Here is an 18,199-nt window from a genome sequence, read left to right as displayed (position 1 = left end):
GGATCGAGACTGCAGGAAACGTGAGCGTTCTCCGCGCTCACCACTGGATCGAGACTGCAGGAAACGTGAGCGTTCTCTAGGCAGGAGCGTCTGTCAGAGAGGAAGACCAGGGTACCCAAAGGAATGAGGAGCACCAGAAATGGGTGGTGCAGGGTAACATGTGACGTTCTTCTGTTTATATTTCCTGAGAAGACTACTGATTGTTTAACAGAAATCAGTAATAGTGGCGTGTGCAGTGGATCTCGTGTGTGAAACAGACTGGAGGGTGATGACAAAGAGCCTGGAGAAGGAAAGTTGAAGCAGCTCTACTGCAAGCTTCTTGAACATCATGCATTCTGCAGTAACATGGCCTGGAGGGAAACTGTGATAGTTCAAGGTGCCGTCCATTGCCCTAAAGCTCCCACTAAAATAGCAAAGCAAAGGGTTATGGCTAATAAGGCAATTCATGAAATAACATGAGATCATAAAAACATATACAGGTAACACAGAAAGAGGGCAGGAGGAGAAGGAGAACAAAGACTAGATGGGACTAAAACCAAGAAAGTGATCGATTTAAACCTAGCTGTGTCAGTGATCACATTGACCGAAAGGTCTAACTGCCCCAATTAAAAGGCAGAGATCGTCAGATTGGATAAAACAGGAGAAACCAACTCCTCCTCCTTGCTTCTGCAAGAAATGCACTTTGCATAGAATCACAAATCAGTTAAAAGTGAAAGGACAGAGAAAGATTGTAGCATGGTCTCACTGATAGAAAGAGACCCTGGGTGCCTGTAATCATGTCGGACAGAGCAGAGACTTACTAGAGAAAACGAAGGTCATTCCGTAATGACCAAGGGGTCAGTTCACCAGGAGAACATGACAGTCTCAAATGCTCATTCCCCTGACGGTAGGCCCTCAGAATACGTCATACAGAACCTGATGGGACAGTGAGGAGAGGAGACAGGGCCACAGTTATAGCAGGAGAGCGCAGTACCCCTTTCTTGGTAATTAACAGAACAAGTCGACAGAAAATCAGTAAGGAGAGACGAGACTAGAACAACACTGTCCACCGAGTGGGCCTAATTGGCACTTACAGATCAGTCCGCCCAGTGGCAACAGAACACCCATTCTTTTCGTGTGTCATGGACTGTCTACCAAGGTAGACCATATCCCGGCAGAGGGTGCCCTGTGACCACTACACAATTAAAATCAGTGCCGGAAAGGTACCAGGAAAATCTCCAAACACTTGGGAATTAAACACTTCTAAATAATCCCCGGGGTCACAGAGGAGTGTGGGGAAATAAAAAGTCTCTTGAACTGAATGAAAACAAAAAGACAGCAAAGCTAACTGTGGGTCACAGCTCAGCAGGGCTGGGAGGGGAGCTGGCAGCGCCAAGTGCACCAGAAAGGAGACGATCTCCAGTCGATAACCCCTGCTTCAACCTTGAGAAACCATTTACAGCAAAGCAGACTAAAGCTAGAGTAAGTGGGAGGAAGCAAGTACTGAAAGTCCTGGCAGAAAGCACTGCCTGGGAAAAGAGAAGGACATGAGAGGCTCTATTCAACCAGAAGCCGGCTCTTTGAGAAGATCAATAAAGTGATCAGCCGCTACCATGACTGATCATGAAAAATAGAAGACACAGGTTCTGGTGTCGGGGATGAGAGAGGGGACATCACTGAAGGCTCTTCGAGACATGAGCTGTACATAAGTGAATGTTAGAGATGGCGTGATGCCAGCAAATTTAACAACTGTGATGAAGTGGACAAATTCCTCGAAAGATGCAAAGTACTCACTGGAGAAGAAATAGCCTACAGGGCACTGTATCTGTTTAAAAATGGACTTTGCCGCTGCAAACATTCCCACAAAGAACACTCCGGGACAGGTGGCTCCTGTCACTAATTCTGCCAACATCACTCTCAGTGGTGAAAAGCAACAGGAGCAGACATCGGCACTCACACTTCCTGTTCATCATTGTGCTTCAGCGTCCCGGCAGTGCGGGGAGGCCTGGAAAGAAGGCATCCGGATTGACAGGGAGGCTTACAGCTGCCTTTACTTTCAAGCAACCTAATTGTCTGTGTAGGAAATATGATTGAATCTGGGGGATGGGGAGAGGCTACCAGAACTAATAAGTGAGTTTAATGAGGTTGCAAGTTACAAGATCAGTCTACAGAAATCAATGCTATTCATATATACTTGTTGTTATGTGCTGTCGAGTCATCTCCGACTCATAGTGACCTGACATACAGCAGAATTAAACACTGGTCCTGTGCCAGTCTCATTATCCTTACTATACCTGAGCCCATTGCTGTAGCCACCATGTCAATCCATCTCGTTGAGGACCTTCCCTTTTATTGACCCTCCACTTTACCAGCATGACATCCTTCTCTGGAGAATGGTCCCTTCTGACAACACGACCAAAGCAGGTGAGACAAAGTGTGGCCATGCTCACTTCCAAGGAGCATTCCGGCTGCACTTCCTCCAGGTCAGGTTTGTTAGTTCCTTTAGCAGTCCACAGCACTTTCAGCATTCTTTGCCAACACAACTCAAAAGCGTCAACTCTTCTTCGATCTTCTTTATTCATTGTCCAGCTCTCACATTCATATGAGGCAATTGAAAATACCATGGCTTGGTCAGGCACATCCTAGCCTTCAAGGAGTTATCTTTGCCCTTTAGCACTTGAAAGAGGTCCTTTGCAGCAGATTTGCCCAGTGCTATACTTCTTTTGATGTCATGACTGCTGCTTCCATTGGTGTTGACTGTAGAACCAAGTAATATGAAGTCTTTGACAACTTCAGTCTTTATCTATCGTGATGCTGCTTATTGGTCCAGTTGTGAGGGTTTTTGTTTTCTTTATATTGAGGTGTAATCCATACTGCAGACTGTAGTCTTCAATTTTCATCAGTAAGTGCTCCAAGTCATCTTCACTTTCAGCAACCAAAGTTATGTCATCTGTGTATCACAGATTGTTCATAAGCCTTCCTCCAATCCTGATGCCACGTTCTTCTTCGTATAATCCAGCTTCTTAGATTATTTGCTCAGCACACAGATTGAATAAGTATGGGAAAAGGATACAACCCTGATGCACTCCCTTCCTGATTTTAAACCATGCAGTGTCCCCTTGTTCTGTTCAAATGACAGCCTCCTGGTCTAGGTACCAGTTCCTCATGAACACAATTAAGTGTTCTGGAATTCCTATTCTTCTCAATGTTATTCATAATTTGTTATGATCCACACAGTCGAATGCCTTTGCGTAGTCAATAAAACACAAGTAAACATCTTTCTGATATTCTTTTCTTTGAGCCAAGATCCATCTGACATCACCTATGATATCCCTTGCTCAACGTCCCCTTCTGAATCCAGCTTGCATTTCTGGAAGTTCTCTGTCAATATACTGCTGCAACTGTTTTTGAATTATCTTTAGTAAGGTCCTACTTGTGAGCGATGTTAATGATATTGTTTGATAATTTCCACATTCTGTGGGATCACCTTTCTTTTGAATGGGTACAGATATGGATCTCTTCCAGTCAGTTGGCCAGGTAGCTGTCTTCCAAATCTCTTGGCATAACCGAGTGAGTGCCTCCAGCAGGACATCCATTTGTCAAAACATCTCAGTGGGTATTCCATCAATTCCTGGAGCCTTGTTTTTCACCAATTCTTTTAGTGCAGCTTCGACTTCTTCCTTCAGTACTATTGGTTCTTGATCGTATGCCACCTCCTGAGGTGGATGAAGATCAACCTGTTCTTTTTGGCACAGTGACTCTGTGTATTCCCTCTATCTTGTTTTGATGCTTCCTGCATCATTCAATATTTTGCCCATGGAATCTTTCAATACTGCAATTCAAGGCTTAATTTTTTCCCTCAGTTCTTTCAGCTTGAGGAATGTCGAGCGTGTTCTTCCTTTTTGGTATTCTAACTCCAACTCTTGGCGCATTTCATCATAATAATTGACTTTGTCTTCTCGAGCTGCTCTTTGAAATCTTCCTTTCAGTTCTTTTATCCTGTCAATTCTTCCATTTGCTTTAGCTACTCTCTGTTTGAGGGCAAGTTTCAGAGTCTCCTCTGACATCCACTTTGGTCTTTTCTTCCTTTCCTGTCTTTTTAATGACTTCTTACTTTCTTCATGGATGATGTTCTTGATGTCATCCCACAGTTCTTCTGGTTTTTGGTCATTGGTATTCAATGCATCAAATCTATTCTTTAGATGGTCTCTAAATTCAGGTAGGATATAATCAAGGTCTTATTTTGGCTCTCGCGGACTTCTTTTAATTGTCTTCAGCTTCAACTTGAACTCGCATATGAATAGTTGATGGTCAGTTCCACAATCAGCTCCTGGCCTTGTTGTGGCTGGAGATATTGAGCTTCTCCATTGCCTTTTGCCACAGATGGAGTCAGTTTGATTCCTGTGGACTCAGTCTGGTGAAGCCCACATGTATAGCTCTCATTTGTGTTGTTGAAAAAAGGTATTTGGAATGAATAAGTCGTTGGTCCAGCAAAATTCTATCATGCAATCTCCGTCATTTCTATCACCAAGGCCATATTTTCCAGTTACCAGTGATTCTTCTTTGTTTCCAACTTGTGCATGCCAGTCACCCGTGACAATCAGCACATACATCTTGATTACATATTTGGTCAATTTCAGACTGCAGAGGCTGGTAAAAATCTTCATTTTCCTCATCTGTGGCTTTGGTAGTTGGTGTGTAAATTTGAATAATAGTGATATTAACTGGTCTTCCTCATAGGCATATGGATATTATCCTATCACCGACAGCACTGTACTTCAGGATAGATCTTAAAACAGTCTTTGTGACAATGAATGCCACACTATGCCTCTTCGATTTGTCATTCCCAGCATAATAAATTATATGGTTGTCTGATTCAAAATGGGCAATCCATTTCAGCTCACTAATGCCTAGGATATCAATCTTTATGTGTTCCATTTCATTTTTGACAACTTCCAATTTTCGTAGATAATTATTTCGTATATTCCATGTTCTGATTATTAATAGATGTTTGCAGCTAATCCTTCTTATCTTGAGTCATACCACATCAGCAAAAGGAGGTCCTGAAAGCTTTACTCCATCCACATCATTATGGTCAGCTCTGTTCTGAGGCGGCAACTCTTTCCTAGTCATATTTTGAGTGCCTTCCGACCTGAGGGTGTCATCTTCTGGCACTATACCAGAAATGTTTCAGGGTTATTTTTTAGTACTATGTCAAGCAGTGTTTCACCACTCTTCATAAGGTTTTCACTGGCCAATTCTTTGAGAAGTGGATGACCTCTTCCTTCTTCCAAGTGTGTCACAGTCTGGAAGCTCTGCTGAAACATGTCCACCATGGGTAACACTGTTGGCACTTGAAATACTGGTGGCATAGCCTCCAGCCTCACAGCAACACACAAGCCACCACAGGACAACTGACAGACGAATTTGTCTTCCTTCGCTGTTCCAAAATGCTGCACTCCCGTTTTCGGCCATCCCCTACCAGTCCTGGCCCTCCAAAAAGCCTTCTGCCCTTCATATATACTAGCGGTGAACAACTGGAAGTTGAATTTTTTAAAAACCCAATTTTCAGTGGCTACATAGGGTCTCTGAATCAGTATCGACTCGACAGCAACAGTTACGGGTTGTAAAAACGCCAGAACAACAGGGTGGCAATATGAAGGGCACATGCATACAGACCTGACAGTCACACGGACTGGGGCTGCCAGGCTGTGCCAGTCATGTGAGTCCCTACGTAATCTTATTGTGGGATAAGCACAGCTATATGCCTGCTGGCTGCCTTTGGCCAGCATCCTGGTTACAGGAGGTGGCTGCTTCCAGGCAGGGTTGCCCTGTGGGGAAACCAAGACCCAGCCTCCGGCTGTCCCCAGTGCTGGGCAGTCCGAGCTGGGACCCCCTCCAGCATTGGTGCAGGTTCCAGCAGCCAGCAGAGAAATGGCCAAACGTGAACCAGCAGTTCACGGAAAAGCAAAGGCCAGAGGCCCCTCCGTCTGCGGCAAGTGCACCTCTGTTCCTGAGCATCGGCTACCCAGCAGAGCGGCGTGGAAGCCCCTCCCACTCCTCGGCTAACCAGGTGCCCGACGTTCCTGCTCTGCTGTGAAAGCACAGAGTAGCCAGGGCCTTGACCCTGCCAGCTAGCACCTGGGCCACTGCAAATTGGTCCAACAGCTTCACCTGCACAAGTATGAATGACCCACGGGACGTGTAGTCACTGCAGTGTTGTCTGTAGTAGAAAAGGCCACTCAGAGGCCCCACCCACAGGGACTGGCTGAACAGATGGCAGCATCTCTCCCATCAGGCCCTGTCGTCACTTTGCTTGCGGGTGCTCTAAAGAGTGGAGAGAGGCTCCCTGATACAGAATGACTTCTAGGATGGGCGTGCTGCTACATGAAGAAGAGGAAAGCGCAGAGCTGTAGATGCAGGGCCCTTTAAGAAAAGAGTGGTAAGACTGTCTACATTAACTTATGTTTACGTAGGGAAGCATAGAAAAATGAGTGACATGATAAGGAGTCCTGGTGGTGCAGTGGTGATGTGTTTGGTTGATGACTGGAAGGTCAGTGGTTCAAACCCATCAGTGACTCCACAGGAGAAAAGACCTGGAAATCGGCCCCTAAAGACTGCAGCCCGGGAAACCCTACAGGGCGATTCTGCTCTGCCCTGTGTGGTCCCTGTGAGTCAGACAACACGGCAACAGCGCGCGATGACTCAACAACACACAACAAGGAAGTGATTCTGCTCTGCCCTGTGTGGTCCCTGTGAGTCGGACAACACAGCAACAGCAAGGGATGACTCAACAACACACAACAAGGAAATGGCTATGGCTGGTGGGCAGGAACAGGGTGGGAAGTCTGCCCAATCTCAATCTGACGGCATTTTGACTTTTGAACTTTTGTATCACAGCTTTCGGAATGTTTATGAAAAAGCGGATTGAAAACCTGAGGCGTTTCATGACCTCTGCAGGTTTCACTTCAACCCCGGATCTGGCAATATGTGTACTCTGCTTCTGGAAGTTTACCCTTGACACTGGGACATCTGACATGAGAACAGCTAGAAGGCTTGGAAAGATTTCCAACAATATGCCGTTTGTTGGAAAATGGAAAACATATATTTGGCTGGATTTGTGAAGAACAGTGAGCTCTTGTGGCCAATAACACAAGTCCCTACTTTGATGTTATGTTCCCAGGCTCCACCAGTTTTATGGCCCCAGACTGTTGGTAAAACTGGGTTTATAAACTTCCCAGCAGAGTTCTGCCTCTGCCTTCTGGTGGAGCCCCTGGTGGTATTTAGCACTCGTTAATGGTCCTGCAAAAGCTCACCCTTGTGTTCTGCTCCCTCCTTGGAAATGCGTGTGCGTCACCCTCAGTGGTCTGCTAGTCATTGTTCATTTTGTGTTTCCTATTTGCCCATAAATAACCCTTACATCCTGTCTGGAAGGGAGTGTAAGTGGGGCCCTCCCAGAACTCGGGGCAAGGCTGCCTCACCGTGCAAGCCTTTTGCTGCAGAAACTCAGGCCTGAGCCAGGCATCCATCCCAGTCCTGGCTCCATTGCCACCTTGCTTGCCAACCACGCCTGCGGTTGCTGGAGCAAATGTGCTCCGCTCCTTCCTCTCCTGGTGTGCGTTTCTCCCCCTCCCCTTCCCATTCACAACTGTGTTTCCTCCCAGGCCCCAGCACAGGGGACTGTGGTCAACAGCACTAGCGCCCAGTCAGAGTTGTTTTCAGGGGGTGTGTTGGGGGTGCTGGAGCCTGTTCAGGAAAAACATTCATAGTCACGTGTTTTCCTTTCTTCATGTCTTCACTCTGGCCTGAATATGTCATTCCGACAACTCGATCCAGGAGAAAACAAAACAGAGCAGAACAATGAGCCCAAGGCGTGCGAAGTGCTGCTGTGGGGGGTTGTCGGGCAGGCCCTCCTCTGTGCCCGTCTCTCCACACCTCTCCACTGAGGCTGGGCTGTGCAGGGCGCGTCACCTCTGGCGCTCAGAGCTCTTGTTTCCTCTTCCTACGATGGGGGTTGGCCTCCGTGCTCTTTTAACGTGAGGTTGGGGGCCGAGATCGTCAGTGTGCAGGGTGAGGTGGGGCCCGGCAGCTCCCACACGGGCAGGGAGGGGACTCCCGGCAAGCCTGTGTGTCGGCGAGGAGCGCTGTGCTTGGGTTTTCAGGGGCTGAGGGTTCTGAGGTAGACTGTCAGCGCTTCCTTCCAGGACACCTCTGGGTGGGCTCAAACCTGCAGCCTTCCACTTAGCCCTGACACGCCAGCCATCTGTACCAACCAACATATAATTGACTCCTGCTGACACCTGGAAATGCAGGCAGGCAGACGGAAAGCTGTGGTCACCATGCGCGTACCCTTGTCTTCACAGCCTCTCGTCAGAGCAGATGTTCCCATGTGCACTAACCACAGGCTCCAGTGGGAGGCGTGGTGCAGTTGTGATTCAGACACGACTTAGGTGCTACAAATTCAGAACGAGCAGCCACCCTCTGGCATGGTTTAAGGGACTTCACTGTGTGTGGCTTGGGCTTGTCTTACCTGCCCAGGGTCTCAGTACCACAGTGGCTGGGCTGCTGACTGAAGGTCTCTCCTAGCCCCTTGCAGGGAAGTCAGCAGGCAGAGCCTCTCAGTTCGAGTGTCAGCCCCCATACAATGAGCAGTGTCTCCCACACACTGCTGGAAAGGACGACCCTGACTACCCTGCACCCCAAGCACTCCCCGCCCGACCCCGGCTGCTGCACCTGGCACGCTGCAGGTGGCTCGGGAAGCCCTGTGGAGACGCCCCCATGCTGTGGAGCAGGGCTGGGCAGGGGCTGCGGTGGGCCTCCAGATGCGGTGTGTGTGCCCATCATTCCAGACAAAACCCTGAGATGGCTCCTGTAGGGCCGGCCCAAGGAAGCCCAGGGGCTTCAGCGCCAGCAACTTCCTGGCCAGGAAAGCAGGTGGAGAGGGGCATAGCCATGGGAGGGCCACGGTGGACAGGTGGGCCAGGTAGGGGCAAGTAGCCATGGGTGCAGTTTCTCATGTGTCACTGAGACCCCAGCCTTTCCCCCACAGCCAAGGAAAATGTGTGTCAGCCCCACACCCCCGAGCGGAAGTTGGGCCTGAGAGGAGAAGTGAGGGAGCCACACTCGTTCACACATCACCAGGTGCTGCACTCACGCGTCCTCTCTGTCTCCCTTTGCAGTCATGCCAAGCCGACCTCGTGAAGGACAACGGGCACAAGTACTTCCTGTCGGTCTTAGCAGACCCCTACATGCCGGTGAGGACAACATGCTGTTTCTCTCCAGGTGGCTCGAGACTGGTGTTGTTTATCTTTGCTGCCGTGTCCCACTGTTGGGATGCCGCTTCACGAGGGCTTCCAGGGCTCTTCTCACCCCTCGCTCCTCAGGGCCCAAAGGGGCCCGAACGGGAGCTGGCAAGCTGGGGCAGGGCTGGGTCGCCTGATGAGCAGGTCTCCACGGGCTTCGTTGTGTTTGCTTCCTAGTCCGTAGTGCACACGGCTGTGGGTGATGTCCTGCACTATGGGTTTACGAAGTAAACACAGCGAAGCCGGTGCGTACTCACATCCTGTCAGCCAGCGCTGCTGTGCTTGCCAGCTGACATGTGCGTTAGCCGTGGTCACGTATCATCCCTGCAGCCCCTGCTCGTCTCCGTAAGAGGTGCCTCGTGCAGCATGTGGGTTGGTTTGGTTTGGTGCGTGTCAGTCTTTTCTCGGGCACATCTTTGCAGTGGGGTAAAGCTGCTGTCCTAGCAGGCTGTCCTCTGGAGGAGATTAGCGAGGGCTTTTCCGTCCGTCAACCCATCATTCGTGTTCCTCCGAAGATCCTTGTGAGTCCCGGAGGGAGACAGGAGACAGATGGGTGATGGCTTCAGTTGTCAACATATCTGATTGTATCTGACTGTTTAAGGTCTACTAGTTTGTGACTAGCCTTTATGGTATATTTCTATAATTGTTTTATAATTAAGGCCATTGTTCCCACTTCTAGCTTCTGGCATAGTAATGAGAGCGGAGCAGAAGTGCAGAATAATTCTTAATAACGGACGTTAATGTACCAGCCCATTCAGCAAGTGTAACAGTCCTTCACTTCACCTTGGGTGGCCTTGGTTGCCACCTCTAGAGGATTCTACCCTTTAGTTGGTTTTCAAAATAAAATTGTGTAAACAGGTCTGTTACGTAGGGAATAAGAGGGGACCAGTACTTACGTGCTTCCCTGACATGATGTCTGTAAACATCCCAAGCAGTCACGGTGAGGCACTGCATGTCAGTCCAGGAAATCCTCACTGCCCTGTTGCTCAGGGTGAGTCAGAATGCAGGCCAAATTCGAAAGGGAGCTGAGCTGGCGAGGGCAGCCCACCTCAGCCACACACACTGGCAATGCAGCAGACAGGCAGGCTGAGCCAGTGAGAAGAGTCCACCTTAGCCACAGACACAGATGCCAGAAAATGAAGAGCACAAGGAGAGGGAGCTGCCGTGAGCAGTGCCGATGTCCTGGTGGTCCCGAGGGTCCCATGCTGGGTGCTGCCGTGTGTGAGAGTTGGAAGTCCAGAGAGTGACCTGAAAATTGGTCCAGAGTCCTGGAAACCCCCTGGGATCCTGAGAAGCAAGTCCAGGAGAGAGTGAAGCAGCCGCACCGTCCAGGGCACAGGACTCACCCCGACCCCAGCCTTGCCCATGGTGGCCGTCAGGTACCAGCCATTCAATTCTGACTCATGACAACCCCGCGTGACAGAGTGGAACTACCCTGTAGGGTTCCCTACGCTGTCATCTGTATGGGAGCAAGTCACAGGCCTTCCTCCCACAGAGCTGCTCGGTGGGTTCAAACCACCAGCCTTTCAGCCCACAGCCGAGCACTTAAACACTGCATCACCAGAGCTCCTTCATCCCTGCCTACCGGTCCACGACCAGTGGGCCTCCTGGAAGGTAACAGGCAGATCCAACAGCTAGAGTTGGCTCCTAAGAACTGAAACTAATGGGTTATATGAAAGAGACTAAAATCCATCAAAATACATTCAAAATAAAGGGTCACAGCAAATTGCTTTGTTCCATCAAATAATAAATCACTGCACTTTTTTGAGAAATGCTTTGTGCCTGTTATAAGAAAACAGTATAATCTGTTATTTTTTTTTTTTACCTATTTCCAAAAATTATAAAATAGGTGAAAGAGTTTTTAATAAATGGGTAAATTTGAGAAAGAAAAGAATAGTCCCTGTCTTGGGAGAAATAGTCAGTGTTGAAGAACTCAGTGGAGGAAGTTAAACAGTAGAATAGAGACAGTGATAAAGAGACTGTGCAAAAATGTCACCTGGAGAGAAGCCAGAGCAGAGATCTAAAGAGAGGCGGGGACGGGACGACGGGAAGGTTTGCCACAGTAATGGGAGTTACAGACGAGAGAGTGGAGAGGGACAGCATTTGAAGAGACAGTGACTTAGAACTGGCCACATTTGAAGAAAGAGTGACTTTCCAACTTTCAAAATCTCAGTACATCTGAAGGTTAAATAAAAACCTACCCACAAAGAGACACATTATAATGAAAGTAGAGAATATCAAAGAACAGTCCTAAAATTACTCAGAAAAATCGTTTTCAAAGGAGTCAGTAATAGGTAAAGAGCTCTCGTGGCATGGTAGGTAAGGCATTTGGCTGCTAACCAGAAGGTCTGTGGTTCAAACCCACCAGCTGCTGCACAGGAGGAAGATCAGGCAATCTACTTCCAAAAAGATTTACAGCCTTGGAAACCCAATGGGGATCACCATGAGTTGGAATCGACTCAATGGCAGTGGGTTTTGGGGGTTTAAGTAACAATTAGACAGCAGACTTCTTACCAGCAACAACAGACAACTAGAGGCAGTGAGAGCCCTTCAAAGTACAGTAGGAAAGTGACTGTCAGCCTGGAATTCTACACCGCACTGGATTCTGACTCAAGAACGAGGGCGAAGTAAAGTTGTCCTGGCAGACTGGCAGCATGGCTCTCTGACCCCACAGAGCATAGCCATAAGGATTGCACTTTGCAGGATGAAGGGGAGGAATTCAACCCAGAGGAACAAGTCAGATACAGGAAGCAAGGGTGAGTGAAGAAACTGGCAAACATGTTGACACGTCAGAAAAGGCGCCATCCTTAGCTCAAGGGGTTACCCCATGAGCGTCATCAAGGCCTCCGAGAGCCCGCATCAAGGCCTCTGAGATCCCACATCAATCTGAGGGGATGCAGCAATGCGCGTGCAAAAGCATAGGCCCCACTGAAGGGTTAAAGATGAGCTGTCTGGTTTCCGGACACAGGCACAGAGGAAAGGGAAGCCTGGGAATGGGTGACTCCAACGCAAGAGCGGAAAAACAAAGCTAGGTCAGAATGCTGAGTTCACGAGTCCTACCATCAGAGTAGAAGGAAGGTGGGGCAATCTACTTCCTTACTGATACTGCCTCGGAAACCCAAGGAGGGGTCGCTGTGAGTCGGGTCTGACTCCATGGCACATAACAACAACAACAAACCATCAGAGTGGGAGCTCTGGTGGCATAGTGCCTAAGCCACTTGACTGCTAACCAGAAGGCTGGCTGTTCAAACCCACCAGTCACTCCTCAGAAGGAAGGTTGGGCAATCTACTTCTGTAGTGATACCACCTCGGAAACCCAAGGAGGGGCCGCTATGAGTCAGATCTGACTCCACGGCATTGAGTTTGGTTTTGTTTTTACCATCAGACTAGCCGGTGAGGAGCAGGCTCTTCACCTGAGAGTCCAGCCTGAAGCCCAGGCTCTTTCCAAGAAGACCCTTCTCTTTTGTAGACTGAAATCAAAAGAGGGCGATGAAGCCGGTTCTCGGTACTTTAACTGTGTGTCACACTTAAGAAAGGTCCATAAGGAGAACTTTGTCATACTCTGGGAATGGTCTGTCTCTTCCACGGGAAGATGCAGAACTATGGGCCGTGTGTTCTTGCAGGCTGAGCATCGGACCATGACGGCCTTCATCTTGGCTGTGATCGTCAACAGCTACAACACAGGGCAGGTGAGTGTCAGCAGCTACCCCCAGGCGCCCGAACCCTTTCTCTGATGCCACAAAGCGGGGGCAGCTCCCAGGCGCCCGCACTCTTCGCCTGCTGTTCCAAAGCTTGCTTGCAGTCAGGGCAGCCCCAAGCTTAGGTACTTGGAGATCCAAGGGAAGTTTTGTTCTCAGTGTGTGGTAAGCAGACAACAGAAAACAGGGCTGGCAGGAGCACCCAGCACCGTGATGCCAAGCAGCAGCACCGTGCTCAGTGGGGTCTGGACCCTCACTGAGCCTGGAATTTGCAGGGCGGCCTTGTTGCTGACTTTGTTTCTGTTGCTGATTTATGACATAGCAGACCCCACAGGTTAACAGAATAGAACTGCTCCGTCGGGTTTTCTGGGCTAATCTCTAGAGAAGCCGACGGCCAGGCCTTTCTTCCACAGTGTCTCTGGGTAGGTTTGAACCACCAACCTTCTGGTCACCAGCCAAGTGCAAGCCATTTACACCACCCAGGGATCTTTGCAGGGAAGGTGTGAATCAGCAGTTTGTACAGTGGGAAGCCCGGGCGGGCCCTGTGCCGCAGTCCAGCAAGGGTTCCCCGAGGGGCAGTGGCAGCTGTGGTCCTGGCCCTTGGTCAGCGGGGCCGCTTGTCTGTTGCCTCTTGCAGGAAGCTTGCCTTCAGGGAAACCTGATCGCCATCTGCCTGGAGCAGCTCAATGACCCACACCCCCTTCTGCGCCAGTGGGTGGCCATCTGCCTGGGGCGTATCTGGCAGAACTTCGACTCGGCGAGGTGGTGCGGCGTTCGGGACAGTGCACATGAGAAACTCTGCAGCCTCCTCTCAGACCCCATCCCTGAGGTGAGCCTGACCCACGGCAGCCTAGAGGCCTGTGGTGTTCCCCAGACATTCTCACGGAAGGATCATGGCATCCCGCACATGCAGGCAAGCTGCTGCATTACCACCTCCATGGGAATAACAAGAGCAGAGCCAACCGGCCCCCATCGTCCGCTTAACCAAGAGTTAATGCACGTGCTCAGTGGAGGCTCCAAGCAGGGGTCCCTGATAGTGTCTCAGGAGTCAGAGGTCACACATACCTGAGCTCACTGCCCACCGGGCGCCCCTAAGCGTGCTCACCGCTCACCGGGTGCCCCTGAGCACTACCTGTCAGCTCTCTGTCCACTCTCCTTACCCCTCACGTGCCAGGAGCACCTGCCGCCCATCCAGCTGGCCCACTGGGTGCATGCACCTTGGCCTTGGGCGGAACTGCCGGGGTCAGCCAATAAACTGGCTCAGCTGGGGCAGCACCGGGCAGGCCTGTGCTTGGTGTCAGCTCCCGGCCGCTCTCCTCCCAACCCCCTGCCGTGCTCCTGAGGTGTCTGTGCACACACGTCACCTACACTGCAGCTTGTCTCAGGCCTGCCAGGGTTCAGGTCCCAGCTGTGAGCACAGCGGTGCACACTCTCCCCGCCCCGCCCCAGGTGGCCTGGTCAGCAGGATGAGCCCTGTTCCCCACCAGCCTCCACTCACAGTAGTTGACCTCAGGCGGGTCCTCCCTCCGTGCTGGCAGACCATCAGTGGTACCCAGAACCAGCTGTAGTCCTCTGCTGGCCCCAGACCGGCTCAGTGAGGCCTGCTGTCCTGGGAGAGGCAGGCAGAGGCTATCCCTTGAGAAGCCCCATCCAGAGGAGCTTTATTGAGGTCTTCGGGGCTGGGAACTGCCGGGTCCCCAGCCTGTTCCCACACACTGGGTCAACCCATGTGGCTGGGTCAGCCTAGGTCAACCCTTGTGATTCACGGGCTCTGGCACCGAGTGAGATCTGCCCTTTGGTGTTGGGTGGACTCTGCCATGCACACCTTAATCTTGTCTTCCTAGCCACCACCAGCCTGATTGTACAGAGGGGACCCACAGGCCCCACAGAGCTCCAGAGGTGGTGGCAGGGCTGCAGCCACACCCTGGGCCCCCAACCTAGCCGTGCGTGGCCCCAGCTGCCTCACCACCGCCACTGCCACCCCCATCAGAGGCCCTGCTGGTGTTCACCCAGCACCACGCCTCATGCCCTCACTGTCTTCCTGGCTCCACAGCCCAGGCCCCTTGCCCTCAGCCCTGGGCCCACCCTCCCTGGCTCCTGTCACTGTCCCATAAACTACAGCTGTGAACTGCAGTGCCTTAGTGGGTGCATACTTCCACAGGGGACACAATTCCGCCTCCACAGCCTGACCATCTGTCCCCTGGGCTGGGGCCACACTGCCTCCCTCTCTCGGGCCCCCTGTCTTCCCGGCTCCTCTGCTCCACTAGCTCCACCAGCCCTTTGGGCCCAAGGTCCTGTTGCATGAGGAGCTGAGGCACTAGGAGGCGTGCTGTACACACCTGGACTGAGTTCCAAGTACCAGATCCGTCACCCTGTGACTGACCGTGCACCCTCTGCAGGTCTGAGCAGGGGTCCCTGATTGTGTCTCGGGAGTCCGAGGTCATGCATACCTGCATTTACCACCCTCTGGGCGCCTCTGAGCACGCTCAGTGTTCTTGTGAGGCAGCTCTATAGGACCCAAGTACCAGATCCGTCACCCTGTGACTGACCGTGCAGCCCGGCCCTCCACAGGTCCGCTGCGCTGCTGTCTTTGCCCTGGGCACATTCGTGGGCAACTCTGCTGAGAGGACCGACCACTCCACCACCATCGACCACAACGTGGCCATGATGCTGGCCCAGCTCATCCATGATGGGAGCCCCATGCTACGGAAGGTGAGCTATTGCCCACCAGCCCAGCCCATGCTACCCACAATGCACAGCCGCCCTGCAATCAGAGCAGGCGTTCTGGCCAGCCGTGCTGTATGAGGCACGTGGGCACCCCTGTAGACCTAACAGGCACCCGCCAGCCCACCCACGCTGCTCAAGGTAGGTGGCCGCCCCCGTAGACCGCGCCTGTCCCTAGCTGCTCAACCTGTGCCCTGCAGCAGTGACAAGGCAGCCCACCTGTCTGCGTGTACCACTGTGCACGTACCGATGAACATCTGCCTCCCTTTCCAAACCATACTTCTTCCCGAGGTACTTAGTGTGTGCTCATCTGAGGGGAATCCGTGACAGACTGCTTCATGGAAGGGCGTTAACAGGCTGTGTCTCCTGGCAGCTTGTGGAATAGGCAAAACACAGGCACATCTTCCAGGTTCCAGAGAGCAGAGACACCGGCAGACGCAGGTTTGGGTGACTGCACCTTTCCCCAGCCCATGTCCCTCAGCAGCACACGAAACTGATGGTGCCGCTGCCGAGGGTGTAGACGTATCACGAGCTATCGTCCGAGACGTCACAGCCCTGTGAAGCGGGCTCGACACAAGCCTGACCCCCACCCCTGTCCCAGCCAGGGGCGCCTGGGGAAAGCGCACTGGCCTGCTGACTGCAGTCAGGATGAAGTGAACAGGCTGCTCTGGGAACCGACTGTCTCCTGAGGTGGCAGGGGGATAGGATTGACAGGGAGGTGACCCATCCGGAGGTGAGGGGCTGCTGCCTCGCCACTGCTGGGGAAGGCCTCCCTCTGCCCAGGGGTTTTTCTGGAGACACGGTGTAGCAGGGGGTATCTGGCGAGTGCTCACCACTGATCTCCTTGGGAGTGACGTGACCTGAGGCACCTACGTCAGCGAGACTCCAAAAGTAGACAGGCGGTCTGTCATGGTTCCCCTCAGATGGGCACACCCTGAGGTGTAGGCTGGGTTTCCCTGGGAAGTCACTGAAGGTGAAGCGAGTGCCCGGCGCGCCTTCCTCGGTGCTGACTCCGTTAGCTCTGCGTTCCCTTCAGCAGCGGCACGTCTGACTCTGACTCACAGCGCTCCCATGGGGGCTCCGTAGGGCTTTCCACGCTCCCACAAGCCTTGGCTTTCTGCTAAAACAAAAAGAAGCAGAGACAGTGGTCTGAACCACTCGGATAATAATGGGAAACCATTGGGAGTGTAGTGTCTATAAACCTTCCATCCAGTCTCGTCTCCGGATGGCATTGGGTCTCCAGGTGCAGGTGTTAGAGCCCTAACCACCCTGGAGTAGAGGGAACAGAGGTGACTGGGCCTAAGACTGTGCTTAGTTCGAGAACTTTCCTGCTCCCTTTTAGGGACTGGAAGCATTTTGCCTCACTGCTTGTCAGATGTATTCTACTTCATATGCTCAGAATTCAGAACAGCCCCCTGTCCTGCCAGGTCTGATCCAGAGAGGCATCTCAGCCTGGTCACTGTCCACTGTGACCCTTGCCCACCCACAGGGGTGTAAGTCACACTCCTGTCCTAAAAGCCCCGAGGGGTCCTGGCACATGTTCTGGAACATTCCTGAGGTTCTTGGTACACCAACGGCCTGCGATCTTGAGCTCTCTGCCCATCCAGGGGCATCCTCCCGCCATGCGCACCCATGAGTGCTCAGTGGGACAGTACCGAGTGCACAGACTCATCTTAACATTTCGTCATCACACTGCTGACTCAGGCGACAGGCATTAACTTCCACTCTCATGACTCCCACGGTCACTTTGCAGCCCCTGGGAAGTATAAACCCCTCTTTGTCTCGGCAGGAACTGGTCGTGGCACTGAGTCATCTCGTGGTCCAGTATGAGAGCAATTTCTGCACCGTTGCCTTGCAGTTCATGGAGGAGGAGAAGAACTACCCCCTGCCCTCCCCAGCGGCCACAGGTACAGCTTCTGTGTCTGCAGGCCTATGCCAGGATAGTCTGTATGACCCCTTAGAATTTCTGGAAGTTCCTTCCCAGTTACCAGGGATGGAAGGGAAGGAGGCACATTTCTGTTAAGGGTGGAAACAACCAAACGTCCCTCAGCAGATGGTGGATAAACAGAAGTGGTCCGTCTGTACGGCAGCTTATTGCCCAGCCGTAAGTCCTGACACATACCAGTGGGATGATCCGTGACAACATGCTGCTGAGTGAAAGAAGCCAGACACAGGACAAGTACCCTCGGATCCCACTTAGAGGAGATACCCAGGGAAGCAAATGCCCAGAGACAAAGTTATCAGTGGTCACTGGGGGTGGGGGTAGGGGCCATGGTTCAGGGTGCAGACCCCTTTGCTGGGTTTGATAATTCAGTGCAGTGACCACACAGAACTCACAGATTATGGGGTTTATTAGGGAAGAAACAGGCTACAACTCAAGTTCAGAAATCCACTCAGTTTCTTGCAGCCCGCCATCTCTCAGCTGACAGTCTCTCTCAGCAGCATGTCTTTCTCAGCCAGCAGTCAGAGAGAGACTCCTTCTGCCTCTAGAAGGCC

General features: G+C 51.7%; 1 protein-coding gene across 1 annotated transcript in view; it reads left to right on the top strand.

The window, feature by feature from the left end:
• The window catches only part of RPTOR (regulatory associated protein of MTOR complex 1), a 428,490-nt gene that overhangs the window by 347,964 nt on the left and 62,327 nt on the right, over positions 1-18,199 (top strand). The window contains exons 14-18 of the mRNA XM_007959595.1: positions 9,159-9,233; positions 12,905-12,970; positions 13,617-13,808; positions 15,551-15,691; positions 17,493-17,610. Of these exons, the coding sequence (XP_007957786.1) occupies positions 9,159-9,233; positions 12,905-12,970; positions 13,617-13,808; positions 15,551-15,691; positions 17,493-17,610 (592 nt within the window). The remainder of the gene's footprint in view (positions 1-9,158; positions 9,234-12,904; positions 12,971-13,616; positions 13,809-15,550; positions 15,692-17,492; positions 17,611-18,199) is intronic.

The sequence above is a fragment of the Orycteropus afer genome, unplaced genomic scaffold, assembly GCF_000298275.1.
Source record: "Orycteropus afer afer isolate SDZICR_OR568_19922 unplaced genomic scaffold, OryAfe1.0 scaffold00018, whole genome shotgun sequence".
In the NCBI taxonomy this organism is placed as follows: Eukaryota; Metazoa; Chordata; class Mammalia; order Tubulidentata; family Orycteropodidae; genus Orycteropus; species Orycteropus afer.
Note: the sequence above shows the minus strand (reverse complement) of the source record. Positions and strands in the feature narration are given on the sequence as shown.